Genomic DNA, 16,288 nt, shown 5'->3' with positions numbered 1-16,288 from the left:
GATCTATATCAGACCATAGATTTACATCTTTATCTTATTTAGATTCCCTTTCGAATTCATGAAAAGATTAAAAAAATATAATATACCCATATGTGTTATTATAATGCTAGATGAGAGATTGACTAAGGTCTGATGTAGTTTAACATTAGGAATTTTTTCTTATAAAAGAGTTACTATGATATCTTGATGGACTTGACCTCAAATTATAATTTTGATTCATCAAAAATACGCTTGCTTTGATCAACTTCATCTAAATATGGAAAAATTCAACGAGGATCTCATCGATTTTTTTTTTTTGGATCTGAGGTTCATCCGGTCCAGCTCTTGCATCAATCCAATACCTCAAATATTCAAGGGGGATTTTACTTTGTTGGTGGCAAAAATATCTCTCCTAGACATATTTTGACTCATTCAGTGACTTAATATAAGTTATATTAATTATTTAAATATTATATTTCATAAAAAAAAAAAGAAGTAATTTTAAATATTTGGTATAAGGGACGAGACAAATTAGTTAGTTCTATGCTTCTCTTCAAATTTATGGTTATGACTTATGAAACACTTTATTTTTTCTTGTCCGGAAATAAAAAGAATCTTTTTATTTTCGGATTTTATGGGAAATAAATTTAGTCTATCATTCCGTACTCTGACAACGACCACTAATGAATCAGCGGCACATGCCTCGGGTCATATCAGTCAGAGCATTAGAGACAATTAACGGATAAGATCATCCGAGTACGGACATTATGAACGGTCAGGATTACATTTTGCCCGAACTCGCAACGTTTCATCTTTCTTTACCTTTCTTTTTCTTCTCTGAGCTTATAAAAGCCTGCTCTCTCACTACAGTTCGAGTTTCGTCTGTTTTGAGAAGATAGCGATTGGGCTTAAAGGGTTAGCAAAGCTTGTAGCTTTATCTCTCTCTCTTTCTCTCTCTTCAACTGGAGAAAAAGCTCTTTTGATGGCGATCTTGGATGACGAGCTTCGCGCAGAGCTCGGATGATGTCTGATGTGTCTTTCTCTATATTCATGTTTTGCTTTTACAGTTTTGGATTTGGTGAAGAAATGCGCGATCTCTGAATGTGTTAGAGATTAATTTCTTTCAGTTCTTGGTTTCTGTTCGTCGAATTAGGTTGTAGTGGTTGCAACTGGAAGTTGAACCCATCAGTTGCGGTGATTGTAAAGCTGATTGTGTGTTTGGGATCTTCAACTGTGCTGCTGCTTTGAAAGCGATTAAAAGAGAGACTTGGAAATGGAAATATGAGTTTCATGTTTTGTATCTAGTCGAGGAAGTTATGGATATTATCTAAGCTTTGGATTCGCTCACAGGAGTCTTGTACTGGTAAAGTTCTGGTTTATTTTGTTCTCGGATATGACAGAATGCTGTGTGGTTTGTGAAAAGAAATGGAGCCTATTACTTCGGATTGAGGGTTCTGAGGGCAAACAGTAGTTTCGCAGGAATCATCCATGGCACAGTCAAGCGTGCTTGGGAAGAAGATTAAGCTATCAATCTCTTCAAGTCAGTTTTGCTAAATCTTGAGAATCTTATTTTTCCTTCCTGAAAATGAAGATTTCGGCTACGGGGATTTGTCAGCCGGGTCAGGAAGGCGGTATAGTTCTTCCTCTTCTGCTTCTTATGCAAAAACCTTTTCTTAGTTGAAGGAGTTTGCTGGAAACGCCATTTCCTCAATCAAAAAGTGTAATTTGTTTCAAATTTCTTTGTTTTTGATTAGGGGAGAAGAGATGCTTGAATTCTGAGCTTTGGCATGCCTGTGCTGGGCCTCTTGTGTCCCTACCAGCGGTCGGCAGCCGTGTTGTCTACTTTCCTCAGGGTCACAGTGAACAGGTACACGTGAGAATCGGTGTTTCTTTGCTGTCTTTGACTTCAATTGAGCAGTTTTTGTTTACTCTTTTCTTGCACTCAGGTTGTTGCTTCCACTAACAAAGAAGTCGATGGGCATATACCCAATTATCCGAACTTGCCTCCACAACTGATCTGTCAACTCCATGATGTTACGATGCATGTAGGTCTTGGACGTTGGTTCTATAAGTAGTTGATTACTGTTTAAGGTTAGTAAAGGATTGATAGAAGTTTGTTGATGTGGAATTCCAGGCAGACGTGGAAACAGACGAGGTTTATGCTCAGATGACATTGCAGCCCTTGACAGCGGTAGTCCCAAGTTGTGCTTTTTATTTAAAAGTATTCATATTCTCAAAGAAATGGTGATTTGTTCTAACTTGAAATTCTTAAATTTTTGTTCGTCCAGCAAGAGCAGAAGGATGCTTATCTACCTGCGGACCTTGGAATTCCAAGCAAGCAGCCAACCAATTATTTCTGCAAGACATTAACTGCAAGTGATACCAGTACTCATGGAGGATTCTCGGTTCCTCGTCGTGCTGCTGAAAAAGTGTTTCCTCCTCTGGTAAACCTTCAGCACGAGAGTTCATTACGTTGAATGATAAATGGTTTTATGCTATTTACTAGTATCATTTTCTAAAATTTTCTTTCAGGACTTTTCCCAGCAGCCCCCAGCTCAGGAGCTTGTCGCAAGAGATCTTCATGATGTTGAGTGGAAATTTAGACACATTTTTCGTGGTAAGTTGAGATTAATTATTCATATATGGATCTTATGTGCCCGTGAACCTTCTTTCTTTCAGTAGCCTGTGGGAATACTTGACTATTGATATTCAAGTAGCAACTAATTTAGACTTTATTCCTGGGCATATTGAAGAGCTCAAGGAAAAGGTTCTTTCCATCTTGCCGATTTTGGATCGACAGGATAATCCATGGAGCTTTTTAGGTTTTCTATATTCCCTGGAATTGGGCTTTAATATGCATTATTCATGCTCCATTTTTTTCTCTCTCTTACTTACTATTGTCTTCCATAATTCTGTTTCCTATAAATTGTCCTGAATTATTTTTTCTTTCTTCATAAACGGTAACAGTTGCCATAAACTTTTGAAGCATGTCTGAAGTCTCTACAATAAAAATTGATGTTAGTATCCAAACCTTACCGCTAATATTCTGAAGTTTGTCTTAGTAGGGTTATAGCATCCAATATTAGATGTGTAATCAATTCTATTTTAGTGAAAGCAATAATTTTTGCCCCCACTTGATTGAATGCCTTCTGTTTGCAATCTTTTGCTTTTTATTGTGCAAAATTCTCAGTGATATTTATGTCTACATGTCACTGATGGACAACTGTAGAAAACTCTCTGTGCATTCTAGCTGTTCCACTTTGATGTTTTCATTTGGCTAAGTGTATCTTATGGTTACCTGGCCTGAATGGGACATAAATCAAACTAGTAGAAGCCGTGTACTAGTCTGCAATAGTGTCATGGCTGTTATTGATGATTTCAAGCTCAAAATGGTATCTAAGTTGATCCTTGGATTTGGATATCATACTAGATTTTCTGCTATATATGTCATTGTTGTGACATTTCAAGGCAACCAGAGGCATTGAAGGAGGCCTCAACAGAACGGACCAAAATGTCCTATGGGCAAATTGTTAATGCACCTGGGTGCCAAGGTGGTCGTTAAGGCGAGTCCTTGACAATTATGATTTCTGTTATGGCCATTGGTAAAGAAACAAAAGTGTCGATGTGTGATAGGATTGTGAAATAGGTTTTGATCTTTGTCTCACCAAGATTGACTTCAGCTTGTCTGGTTGGTAGAGAATAAACAGTTATTTACTTCTACATAGTTGAAGAAGATAGCAGAATATGGAGCTGTAACAGATCTGACAGCTTTAGGGTGAAATCTTATTTTGCCATTTGAGAGGGCAGTGGAAGCCTTCTCACCTGCTACTAGTTAGAGGGCTCCATAGATAAATTAAATTATTTTTGAGGACAGTGATCAAGTTGAACTTGACAATGTAATTTACAGACCTGATTCTCTCTCTCTCTCTCTCTCTCTCTCTCTCTCTCTCTCTCTCTCTCTTTGTGATTCTTGCACCTAAAACTTTTTAATGTATGGACTGCTATGATTTAGTTGGGTTTGAGTTGGTTGATGCTGTGAATTTTTATGACTATCATGGAGTTGTAAAATTCAGTACATTGAGGTTTAATTCCATCAACTGATTTGTTGGAGCATTTCGCGAGAAAAGAAAACCTGGCTTCAGGGCAAGTTTAGCATATGTGATTTCTAGATTGGAAAAGCGAAAGATCATCTTTATTGCTCAAGAACTCAATACTATTAACGCCAACAACATTAAAACAAATTGGTTCTCGTGAAAGAACTTTGATTGAGGGGTAAGCAAGGTTCCTTAAAAAATAATTGATTCCTTGGAGAGAAACCTTGATGTTTAGGAATCAAAATCTTGATTCCCCCTAACTTTTAAGGGCTTCTCTATAGGTGATAAAATGAGCAGTTCAAGGTAACGTTCACCTATAATCTGTACATTATTGATTGCCTTGATTTCATATAATCTTTTCTGACCGAATGTCTCTATTGTGGCTGGGTTTAGACATAGTAGGCCCCCAAGGCATTATACTGACTGACAATAGAATAAGTCGTTAGCTTTGAAGATGGTGAAGTCATTAGCATGCTTTGATTTCATAATATTAAAGAATTGCTTCTTTTTCTTTTTCCTCTTTCGACTTGAAGTTGCTACGAAGTTCTAACATTGACATTTTTTTACTGACTGCTGCCATATGTCTGGCCTTTCTAGTTGGCTGGAGAATTTCTAGGTTATTATTATTATTGTTGTTGTTTTCCCTTTGATGTCTTACCCTTGCAGCCATATCTGTGAATTGTCATGTGTCCTGCCATAGGGTTGGGTTCATTGCTGTAGTAGGATATGAATTATGAAATATCTGTATATATTCACTTTGGAACTGCTGAGAACATGGATGCAGTTGTCTGCTTGATTAGTTGGCTCGCTAGGTCATATATTACTCTAGAATATATTTCACTTAGAATCATGGTAGGTGCTTCGTATTGCATACATAACTCCTACTTGCTTTGTCATCATGCAGGGCAGCCCAAAAGGCATCTTCTTACCACAGGGTGGAGTGTGTTTGTCAGTGCCAAGAGACTTGTTGCTGGAGATTCTGTTATTTTTATTTGGTAATCAGTGACTTGTACATGTTAACTTTTGAGCAATCAGCCATGTATGTGGAAATGTTGTTGATGCTCATTATTTTATTCTAATATCCAATTTAGGAATGAAAGGAATCAACTGTTACTGGGGATTCGCCGTGCCAATCGACCACAAACAGTGATGCCTTCATCTGTTCTATCAAGTGATAGCATGCATATAGGTCTCCTTGCTGCCGCAGCACATGCTGCTGCCACGAATAGCCGTTTCACGATTTTTTATAATCCGAGGTAGCTAATGTTTTCAAATTCATTCTTTACCACTTTGAGTTTTTTTTTTTTTTTGGGTTTTTTTTTCCTTCTTCTCTCCCTAATAGTTTGTATTTCCTGTTTCATTGTTATTTTTCCAGGGCAAGTCCTTCAGAGTTTGTTATACCTCTCTCCAAGTATGCAAAAGCGGTGTTTCACACTCGTGTCACTGTTGGAATGCGTTTTCGGATGCTGTTTGAGACCGAAGAGTCTAGTGTTCGCCGGTAGTAGCATAATTAGACTTTGGCAACATGGCTATCTCTTATGTTACTTCTGAATACCTTTAATGTTTAGATATTTGGTTTGACCTAAAAAGCCATGTTTAACCTCCCCCCCCCCCAAAAAAAAAAAAAATCCTAAAAAGCCATGAGCCTGCAGCTGCTGTTATTTCATTATTTGGTTGTGGTGTGTCTTTGTGTGTGTGTGTGTTGGGGGGGGGGTTGTGAGGGCATCATATTGTCTGCAGCTTTGCACATATGATCTTTGATGTCCAGAATATAATGCTTGTCTCCTCAACTTTGCATTGACAATTGATTTATGGGGGGTTTCTGCATGCAGCTTCCAGTAAAATCCTCTTTCTTTCGTGGAGGAAGTAATAACCTTCAAAAACTCTCTGGTCTTGATTGAGTTTTTTGGACTTGGTGGTCTATTCGCTAATTGTAGTGAATGCTTTAGATCACTGCCTTATATCAATAAGTTAGGATTTTTCCCCTCTTCTGACAAATTCTTTGTAATTCAGGTACATGGGCACGATAACTGGCACTGGTGATCTTGATCCTGTTCGTTGGCCAAATTCTTATTGGCGGTCTGTCAAGGTAAATGTGTCCAATCAAGTCTCGTTTTTAAAACTCGTTTTAAAATAGCATAAATGCTAGTACTGCAGTGTTCCTATTTGTGGTTTGGATTTTACCTACATGCGGGCAGCAAGACAGTTCATGAAGTGCAAAAGGGAGTTATGGTGGAGGGAAAAATAGATGTGCTTACATATCTGGGAATGTTCTATGCTGAAGGATTCAGTGCAATTTAAGGGCTTAGCTTACTTCTCAGAAACTTCACAGCCAACTCAACAATCTTTGTTAGATCCCATAAAACAAGGTTTTAAGTATATAAATTAAGATTTTCTGACATGATTGAGCTTTGATGTCTCAGTGTCTGAGCTTCGCATTCTAGTAGTCCGGTTGCCTTGGCAATCCTAGGCATTTCCATTGAAGGGGGTGCTTAACTTCCTAGGAGACATGGTGCCCTGCTATTTGCTTTTATTATATCCATCATATCTAGTGTGTCAACAATACAATTAGACTTATAAATTGCTGCAAAAACAATACAGATTGAATCTATGCGGTAACTTACCATTATGTCTTGCAATTTATATAAGAAGAAGAGAACTGAACTACTGAAGTTTGATTACTTTCTTAAATTGTTCATTTATCTTTTGGGATACTAACTAGTAAATGATCCCATCTTTCTTATCTAATCAAAACTGGTCAAAATTACTTATTAGATGGAAAATGCAAGTGGAAGAAAAAAACAAATAGCACCTAGGGACCTAGGCCAACTAAGCTGCCCCTGTGATGCTCGGAGTCCCATGGTGCCTGCCTTGTCAATTTACAATATGACAGATAGCCACCCAGCCCTTGGTATTCATTGGCCAAAAATACTAAACCGTTGGTTAAAGTTGGTCTAAACTTGGTATTCATTGGTCAAAACTATTGACATTTCTGAAATATTGCCAAAACCTGGTATTTTTTGACAATATGACCATCTTGGACTTCTGGTATACTAAGATTTGCTTCCATGCTGTGGATGTAGTAAATAGTTGGCTTTGTTTAGATAGAAAGGTTGTTTATATTTAACTATTGTAGGATATTACAGAAGACGACATTTAGGGCCTGTGACCAAAAAAATCTGTTTTTGTTCTGATTGGCAATGCTTTTAGGCACCCGTTGGAAATTTAGTAGAGGTTGATTAAAAAATTTGCCTATGATCATATTGTTACTCTTCTCAGCTGCAATGGTTAAATCAGGGCTTCATCAATCTGTGCTTCCTATTGAACTGTTCTTATTGGACAATGCCCCCAATCCCAATTGAATGATCCTGCTCTGAATCACGAGTCAATGGCCATTAGGGTATCTAATGGAGATCTATGTGAGCCAAGCGTCTTACATATATGTTTAGATTTGAATATGCTTTAGCTAAAATTTTGTTTTTGGAATACCATGGTCATAATTTACTTTTTACTTCCAAAAATGTAGGTGGGTTGGGATGAATCAACTGCTGGTGAGAGGCAGCCAAGAGTTTCTTTGTGGGAAATTGAGCCTTTAACAACATTTCCCATGTATCCGTCGTTATTTCCCATAAGGCTTAAAAGACCTTGGCATCCTGGTATTTCTTCTTTGCATGGTATGTGTTTAAACTTTTCTGTATTTACCTTTTGTTGTTTTACTCAAATGCAGAGAAAATGCTGATGCAGTAGTCTGATAGTATAGCAGTATCAACACACATTTATGCAAGCGTTAGCTTTAGAAAAGAAGAACAACAATAAAGTTGAGATTCAGTTTTGGACTGAAATATTGTCATCTACCAGTTGAATAAAGTTTTTTTCTCCCCCCCCTCTTTTCTTATAGCATGCAGAATAAGGCCTTTGAAGCTGTAAATGTTCTGAAGTTGGATTCCTAATGTGGAAATTAAAATAAAATGTTTGTGGTGTGATTCAGTGCTGCTGCATGGCTGTGTATTAAAAGAGGAATGCAGGGCACAAAGCTTCTGCTACTATAGGGTTTGGGAGGTGCAAATAATCAAATCCGAGTGTCTCTTTAGATATGGACCCTCTATAATTAATACATAAGTTTCTTAAATCAAGTACAACTATTTCAGCCTTATCCCAAAGGTCAACTAAATGGATTCCCAAATAGATCCAAAATGGAACAAGTACAAAAGGGGTAGTAAATGAGATGAGACATAAAAAATAACAATTGAAATTATGAAAATGCAAAGTAGAGATGGAAACTTAGTTTTTAGAGAGAAAATTGATTGTCTCAGGTCAAAAGAAGTACCAAAAAGGAGAATGAAGAGATGGAAAGGGGAATGAAAAATGAGACGAGATATGAAAAATGTCAAATGAAACTATGAAAATAAAAATTAGAGTTGGAAACTGAGTTTTTGGAGGGAGACTTGACACTCCCACACCCATAAGGGTACCTTATTTTGATAATTTTGTGCTCTTCTTTTCTCCTAAAACTTGGATTTAAGAATCTCCTTGTCAGCAACATTCTTAAAATTCTTAAGTACATCAAATGAACAGGAATTGTAGAACCATAGCTATTTAATGTATGATTAAAAGTTCTAGTGTCACATTTGAGTCCATTCACAATTAGATTTAGATCTAGTTATTGTATCTTCTATAGATGCATTTTTACTTGTACCTATTTGACTAATCCCATAACTATTGCATTTTACAGGCAGGTGAAACCCTATTTTTCTTTGATAAATAATCCTTGATAAATGAGGATTATTCTCTACCCAGTGCCTTGGATGACTGATTTAGCATGTATTTAGTCTTTGTTCAGATGATTTTAGCATGTTAATCTACGTCAGTAGGTTCAACAATTGAAGGGATATTGACCACTTGGCTCCATAATCTTTATATGGCCTTAATATTGTTCAAATCTTGCTAGGTATGTTAGCTAGCCAAGCATTTAGATTCTTTGCTCTTCTATCAATATTAGGGGTGCTTAATTCCTCTTTGTATGAACTGCTTGGATTTTTTTTTTCCTTGGGGGGGGGGGAGGAGGTTTCCGTTTTATTGTATCTACTGGGTATTAACTATTACGTGACATTGTATTCTTTGCTTTTTCCAATCATGTGGCCAATAAGATATTACATAAATAAAATTGTTTGGCTTCATGCTCTTTGGTTGCCTTCTTGATATGTTGTATATTGAAAACAATAGAAGCATCCAACAATGTGGCTCAAATCTAATGGTTAGATTAAGAAATATTGACACAGCTCTGAAATTAGCAAGTAGGATCAGAATGAGAAGCTGCTTGTTTCCTACATATCTAACCAGTGAATGGGGCTCATCTTCCGGTCATGAAGGGGGCACTGACAGTATATGAAATACCAAAAGTATTTCAAAAAGTATCTGAATGAAAGTTTGACATGTTGATTCATAAAGGGGAAAACAATCACCACAATAGAACTCCAGAATAGCTAGCTATAGAGTGTAGGAACAGTGAGATGGGGCTTCAATCAAGCTTAGTTGTACTAGCAGTAAGCTCTTCAATGGATAAGCAACACAAGTGGGACGAAGGGGAAGGTTCTTGGTCGGATCGTAGGATAGGGGAGGGGCTCTTGGTTGCTGTACTTGTTTAGGCTGCTGTTGACTGTTAATGTCTGCTAGAATTGGAAGAACTTGCTGGAGTTGTTGAAGAAGAATGCTAGACAAGGTTGTTGATCATTGAAGAAGAAAGATTCTCTCTAAATGGACTGTGACCCCGTCAAACAGGAACCACCATGGTCGTCCAAACTCACTTTTCTTATTTCAATCAGACTTGAGAAATACAAAGAAAGAATATGCTATTTATAGTCTACTAAAAGACCTTAACTCTAAGTGGGATTCCCTTATAGATTAGGATCCCACCACACGAGTCATAACCATTGAAATAAAGATTAAAAGATCTAATGCACCCTAATTGATACATGCTGAAATAAAACTCTAATTAGCACGTGCTAAATTTAATTTAATTAAAACTCTAATTAACATGTGCTGGACTGAGGACTCTTGCTCAACTGCTAACTCAAATTAAGACTTCTTAACATAACTCGACTCTAAAAGTGAAACTGAATTTCTGGAATTAATTCCAGCAAATAAATAGGGCTGAAAATGCCCTAAATGCCCTCCATAATGGATCGGCCAGATAATTTGGAGGGACCTGGGGCCCACTCTAGGATTTGGGCCTGGGTAGTTCAATCTGTGTTCATATCGCTTGAAGGCTCGCTTGCTTTTATAGATGTAGCCTACTTATAGAATTGGATCATTGCAGTAGAAAGTACAATATTAATCAGCCCATGACTGGAAAAAACCATGGGGCACTCAAACGTAAGCCTACTAGGCCATTCTTGGTGCAGGTTGGCTGGCCTTCCTGTTCTTCTGAACTGCATTAATTTTAGCATTTTAGTTTATTTGGTATTATACTCTACTTATGACTTCAAATTGAAGGATATTATATTTCATCAAACAATAGAAGTGCAATCTGTTCAGCATACTCGTACACCATCTTATTAATTATTCTGGTCCAGGGTGACATATGAAGACATTTCTCCTGCCGTGTGACTTTTTCCCTTGGTTTAATTCTTGTGTAGCCCCTGGCCTGTGCTACAAAAGAATGGAAACTGCAACTAGATTCTAATATTTTTAAGAGAGCTCCTGTATATAAGCTCCTCGTTAGAACTAACAAATTAAACCCAAAAGTGTTGTCATGCATATTTGGTCCCTAACTTCCTGTCTTCTAGGCTACTCTTACGTGATATCTTGCAATATTGATCTTGCCAAATGGAATGGTAATAGAAGTGTGTACCTGATTTTTCCTTTTACAGACCTTGATAGGTTGTCCACTATCCCCATCAAGTAGATAGCTTTTATAGAGAAGTAGATGGACAATTTCTCAACAGTGGTGATAATTTTGCCAGCAACTGTGAAAGCTACTTTTTACCTCCAATATCATCTTCATTTTGTCTGTAATGCAGATATCACACTTTCTCTCTATTTACTCCTCATTGTTGTTATAGTTCTTGTTTTTTCTCTGTTCTGTTTCAGGTAGTAAAGAAGATGCAGCAAATGCCTTTATGTGGCTGAGAGGGAATAATGGAGACCGAGGTATTCAATCCTTAAATTTTCAGGAACTCGGTGTGAACTCCTGGATGCAGCAGAGGCATGATCAGCCATTTCTGAGAAATGAACATGATCAACAGTACCAAACCATGGCTGCTGCAGCTTTTCAGGATATAAGAAGTGATCCTTTGAAACAGCAATATCTGCAATTTCAACAGCCTTTGCCTTTCCTGTTTCAGCAACAGTCAAGTGGATCTAATCAACTATTGCAGCAGCAAATTATACAACAGTCACTTTCTCAGCAGACTGCACAGGCACAAGCTCAAAATCTGGCTAGTCAGCACCAACACCTTCTGCAGCCACAACTGCTACGGTCACTGAATGATCAGCAGAAGCATCAGCCACAACAGCAGCAGCAACAAACGTATCAAGAAGCTTTTCAGATTGCAAATGATCACCTTGCACCGCAGCAAGCTACTTATGCTGCTCCTTTATGTCAGAAACCAGATTTTACGGATTCAAACATAACCTTCTCGTCTGCAATAAACCCTTCATGCATGCAAAGTATGGTGGGATCACTTTGTCCTGAAGGGAATGGCAATCTTCTGAATTTCTCGAGAATTGGTCAATCCATGCTTGCAGAGCAGCAACAACAGCAGGCTTGGGTACCAAAGTTTTCTTGTTCACAAGACAATGCATTCAGTAACTCAGTATCTGACCCACAGTTCACTGGCAAAGATGGCTCTTTGGAGGCGGAAAATTGTAGTGGAGATGCCCAGAACCATACACTTTTTGGCGTTAATATTGATTCATCTGAGCTCCTGCTTCCGACTTCAGTGCGCAATCTAGTTACTTCTTCAATTGATGCTGACGTGTCCTCCATTCCCTTTGGAGCTTCTGGCCTTCAGAGTCCTTTGTATGGTTGCATGGATGATTCTTCTGATTTGCTGCATGATCCATCTACCAAAACATTTGTGAAGGTGAGCAATAATTTGGTTCTCATTTGAGATTCTTTTGCAATGTTGTTGATTTGATGGTGCTGTTTGAGATTTATGCAGGTCTACAAATCGGGGTCAATTGGGAGGTCGTTGGACATCGCCCGCTTCAGCAGCTATCATGAGCTGAGAGAGGAGCTAGGGAGGATGTTCGGAATTGAGGGCAAATTGGATGACCCTCTGAGATCAGGCTGGCAGCTTGTATTCGTTGACAGGGAGAATGATGTGCTTCTCCTTGGAGACGATCCTTGGGAGTAAGTACTTTGTAAAAGCAATCAATATACCTGTTTAGTCGATTAGAATAGTGTTCTGTTTGTCTTGGTTTAAATGGGTAAGTTTTTAAACCTCTTAAGTAGTTGAGCTTTGTGAAATGAAGAGAGAAATATTTACAGTGGGAGACTGCCCAGCTGTTATAATATAGGGAAAGTAAAAGAATAAAAATCCTATACTGTACTTCTAGGCATTTGACATTGAAACAAATGGAACCAAAATACCCACTGAAATGATCTTAACCTCTTCAGTGGTTATTTTTAATATTTAACATGGAAAATTTGAATATGATGATTCTGAAATACTTGTAGAACTTGTAACTTTAGTTCTTCCTTTATCTCTCGACTCATGGATTGTGTATTTGGCTGGCTATATGTGCAGGGCATTCGTAAATAACGTTTGGTATATCAAGATACTTTCTCCTGAGGATGTGAAGAAATTAGGGAAACAAGGATCTGGGGTACTGCCTGTGGGCTCTCTTGACTACTAAAATGAGAGAAGACGGTATGACTACTATCATATTTTGGCTCCTGATACTCTTATTCCAGATGAGAAATACATTTGTGTCCAGAACATCTGCTTAACCTAATACTTCAATAAGTAAAGGTGGTCTTAAGTAGAAACATTACTTTTATGCACAAGAAAAAAGAGAGGAGGGTAGAAAAGCTGAGGAAAAAGAAAAAGCAGTTCGTTATAAGATTGAATGATATGTGGCCATTCTGGACCTGGGCTTCTGCTTAAATTTGGTCTATTGAGTTGTGCACTGAGCAGAAAATTAATGAGAATAGGAGGTGATTCTTTATAGGTAGCATTGGGTACAGTTAAACTTGATTAGCAATTTTCTTTTTACCTGTATAGGTCTGTTTATGCACTTGCGTGTTTCGTTACTCTGATCTTTGGTCAGTTATTCAAACAATGTTCTGCTACTTCTGTCACCGGTGTTTCTTTTTGAGCTTTTCTGTACCCTTAACATAGAGATTTGTCTTAAAAGTTGGAATTTGCTGAACCAGTTTGATGTTTATTACACCAGGTTACTTGTTTAATTTAGGGTATCAATCATTTACCTGCTATGTCAATAAGTAACCTTTGCGGGTAATGTTGTTGATGGTTATCATAATTTTTCCACTTCTCCCTCTGGATTTCATGCTTTGCCCACTGTCCCTATGGTTACTGTGTTTTTCAACTGAAGTTGCTTCAATTTTTATGCAGATTCTCCAGGAGACGAAGGTAGCATTGCTCCGCTAGAACTAGTGACGATTGTTTAGTTGAAGATTGAGATAATGAACTCTTCAAACAACTATTTGGATTTCCTGTGTAATATAAATATGCTCACTAGCATGCTTAACACGTTTACTTTGTATCTCATTCCAAGCCAATCTGTGGGGTTGCAGTATTGCATTTGTTCATCAGGCAGAATACTCGACTGCTCATTTTAGTAGTTTTATAAATGTTCATAAATTCTGGATGTTAGTGTCTAGTTATTTACCTATGGAACACCTGTACCCTCATTTGTATTTCACTGCTACACTATTGATATATTCAAACATCTGGTCCTTGAAATGCATTTTTTCTTCTTCTTTTGTGGCTTTTTTGATCAAACAAGTATCAGATAAGATGTGGACTGATCATGCTAGCTAGCTGCTTCTGCAAACAAATCTTGGGGTCTTGTTCCTGATGCAGTTTGGAAGCAAATGAAGGGTTTCTTGAACAATATCATGCAAAAGAATCAGAACCCATATAACAAGCGTGTTCATCTAGTTGGGCAACTAGTCATATTTATAGTCTTCTGAGTAGATTCTTTATCAATTATTATTCTTAATTTTCTGGTAAGTAACTTACCTGTTTTTTGGGCACCGGTGATCATATATTCTAACTGCACGTGTAGCGCAATCCCTGAAACTGGGATTCAAGAGGACATGGAGTTCCTTGTCTCCCTATTATTTCTGAGGAAGTCAGCAGTTGCGAGACCAAGTCATACACACCCATCTCCTTTGAAACTATGAATGTGCTCGCTTGTCTAGGCTCAACGACCCAGCTTAACCACTCACTTTCCTATTTCACAGGGAATCTAGAGTTAAATGCTCCACCTGTTCACCCACAGGCGAAAACTCATCTTACACTCCCACCCATGTTGGGTTACACCAGCAGCAGCCATGGTCCAAGCCAAGTTCTTTGAAGAGCTACCAGAGAAAAATTTTGGTTCGTTGAAGAGGTGCACTGCTCTCTCTCTCTCTCTCTCTCTCTCTCTCTCTCTCTGGGGCCCTGAAAGATTTTTGTTTAACACAATTGAAGTTTTATAGTGCTTTTAGTTAAGGGTTCTAATAAATATTGAGACATGGCAGTTGAATGACACTATGGGAAGTAAAAACTTAATAGCAACGCAAGTGAAATCATGAATAACATGTGAATTGGTTGATGGGCACAGCTGCTGTGCCGTGCAATCACACTATAGGCCAGGCTCTCTTATGATAAGTTTGCAGATAGAATCCAGTAGGTTGAGTGAATTCCATCTATGCACCGGAGAGTGTAAGATGATTGTCATACGAGAGCCTCCTTGTACCACCATCCTTTACATGATAACAAAACTGTTTCAGGAAGGACTGGGTAACCAACACTTTCAAACACTCTCCGCTAACTGGGGTGACTCTGGATCACCTCCAAGGACCACATACTGCCCTCAGATGTTTTTTCACTCACAATAGGGGTGAGACCCAGGGGGGGGGGGGGGGGCCCCCCCCCCCCCCCCCCCCCCCCCCCCCCCCCCCCACGGGGGGGGGGGGGGGGGGGGGAGGGGGGGGGGTTCCCCCCCAAAACCCCCCCCCCTCCTCTTCCCCCACCTGGGTCTATAAGGGACATTTAGTTTTCCTGCAGCCGTTGAACTCCTCTATCCCTGCCCATCTAGCTCCATTTCACGTAGGCATCATTTGGGTCCAGCTCTTGGATGTGCATTGGATGTATTATGACAGGGACATTCTGAGCAACTTGTTCCCTAAAGTGGGTCGTGTAATTGGACTGGGTGCCCCTTCGGCATCAGTAGTGCTACCTTCTCACCCATTGCTAGGGTTGTGTTTCCACTGTACCCATATGTTCCCACCTCTCAGTAAAGTTGAACATACGCAGCGCGCCCTCTCTTGTTGTACATTTATGTATATGAGCATCGCCCATCCTTAATATGTTCATTGTGTAATAGGATTGACCATAAGCTCCCTTGGTTGCCCATTTAAGGCCACAATATCTTCAGCTCCATCCTTCTCTTTGGCTCTTGAATTAGGTTATATTAACATTATGCCCCGAATAGCTCTCACACCGAAAAGACAAGGCCTCCTCAAAGACGACGTTCTCTGGTATGATGAGTATTTAATTCGCTCTTTTGGCCATTAACACTTAAACCCCACGGTTCCCTACTCACTGAAACGAGATGTTGAGCTCGCTAGGAGCTTCTTCCTATTTGCTAATGTCTGTAACCTGGTGCTCCCATGACACATTGGATGTAGAGAACCCCGTCCTATCAGTCTCATTATCCCTACTAAACCATTGGGCAATCCCAGTTCTTCATCAGTACCACGGTATGAGGACTTAGAGTTCACTCTGCAGAACATCAATGGAAGTAAACCCATCCAACTCTCCAACCTCATATAGGTTACACCACCTACACGACCACCGTCCGGCGTCCCAGTCTCGACTGACCTGACCTATCAAGCACTGCATGCTTTCCACATTTCCACATAGAGACACTTCTAAGGCTGCAGACAAAGGTAAAGCTCCAGAATCTGATATGCAGTTAGTGCCCTCTATTCTACCGTGCTTTTCTTGTTGATGAATCACACATAAAATAAATACACTACA

At 38.9% G+C, this 16,288-nt stretch overlaps 1 protein-coding gene across 2 annotated transcripts; it reads left to right on the top strand.

The window, feature by feature from the left end:
• Window positions 1–854: 854 nt before the first annotated feature.
• On the top strand, window positions 855–14,185 carry LOC149000920 (auxin response factor 12-like). 2 transcript variants are annotated; one of them, XM_089139389.1, is made up of 15 exons: window positions 855–1,610; window positions 1,734–1,846; window positions 1,926–2,024; window positions 2,114–2,170; window positions 2,268–2,423; window positions 2,524–2,596; window positions 4,978–5,068; window positions 5,165–5,329; window positions 5,449–5,571; window positions 6,087–6,162; window positions 7,600–7,747; window positions 11,163–12,157; window positions 12,236–12,426; window positions 12,824–12,946; window positions 13,652–14,185. In XM_089139389.1, exons 1-14 carry the CDS (start codon window positions 1,565–1,567, stop codon window positions 12,930–12,932), a joined length of 2,442 nt encoding a protein of 813 aa, XP_088995515.1. In that variant the 5' UTR covers window positions 855–1,564; the 3' UTR covers window positions 12,933–12,946; window positions 13,652–14,185. The 2 variants fall into 2 exon arrangements, with proteins under 2 accessions (XP_088995515.1, XP_088995514.1); XM_089139388.1 differs by having other exon boundaries at window positions 2,512–2,596; window positions 13,652–14,181.
• The last annotated feature ends 2,103 nt before the right edge of the window (window positions 14,186–16,288 follow it).

Source organism: Hakea prostrata, chromosome 11 (assembly GCF_041222555.1).
Source record: "Hakea prostrata isolate BN-2017 chromosome 11, UWA_Hpros_2, whole genome shotgun sequence".
Classification (NCBI taxonomy): domain Eukaryota; kingdom Viridiplantae; phylum Streptophyta; class Magnoliopsida; order Proteales; family Proteaceae; genus Hakea; species Hakea prostrata.
This window is presented reverse-complemented; position numbering and strand designations above follow the sequence as displayed.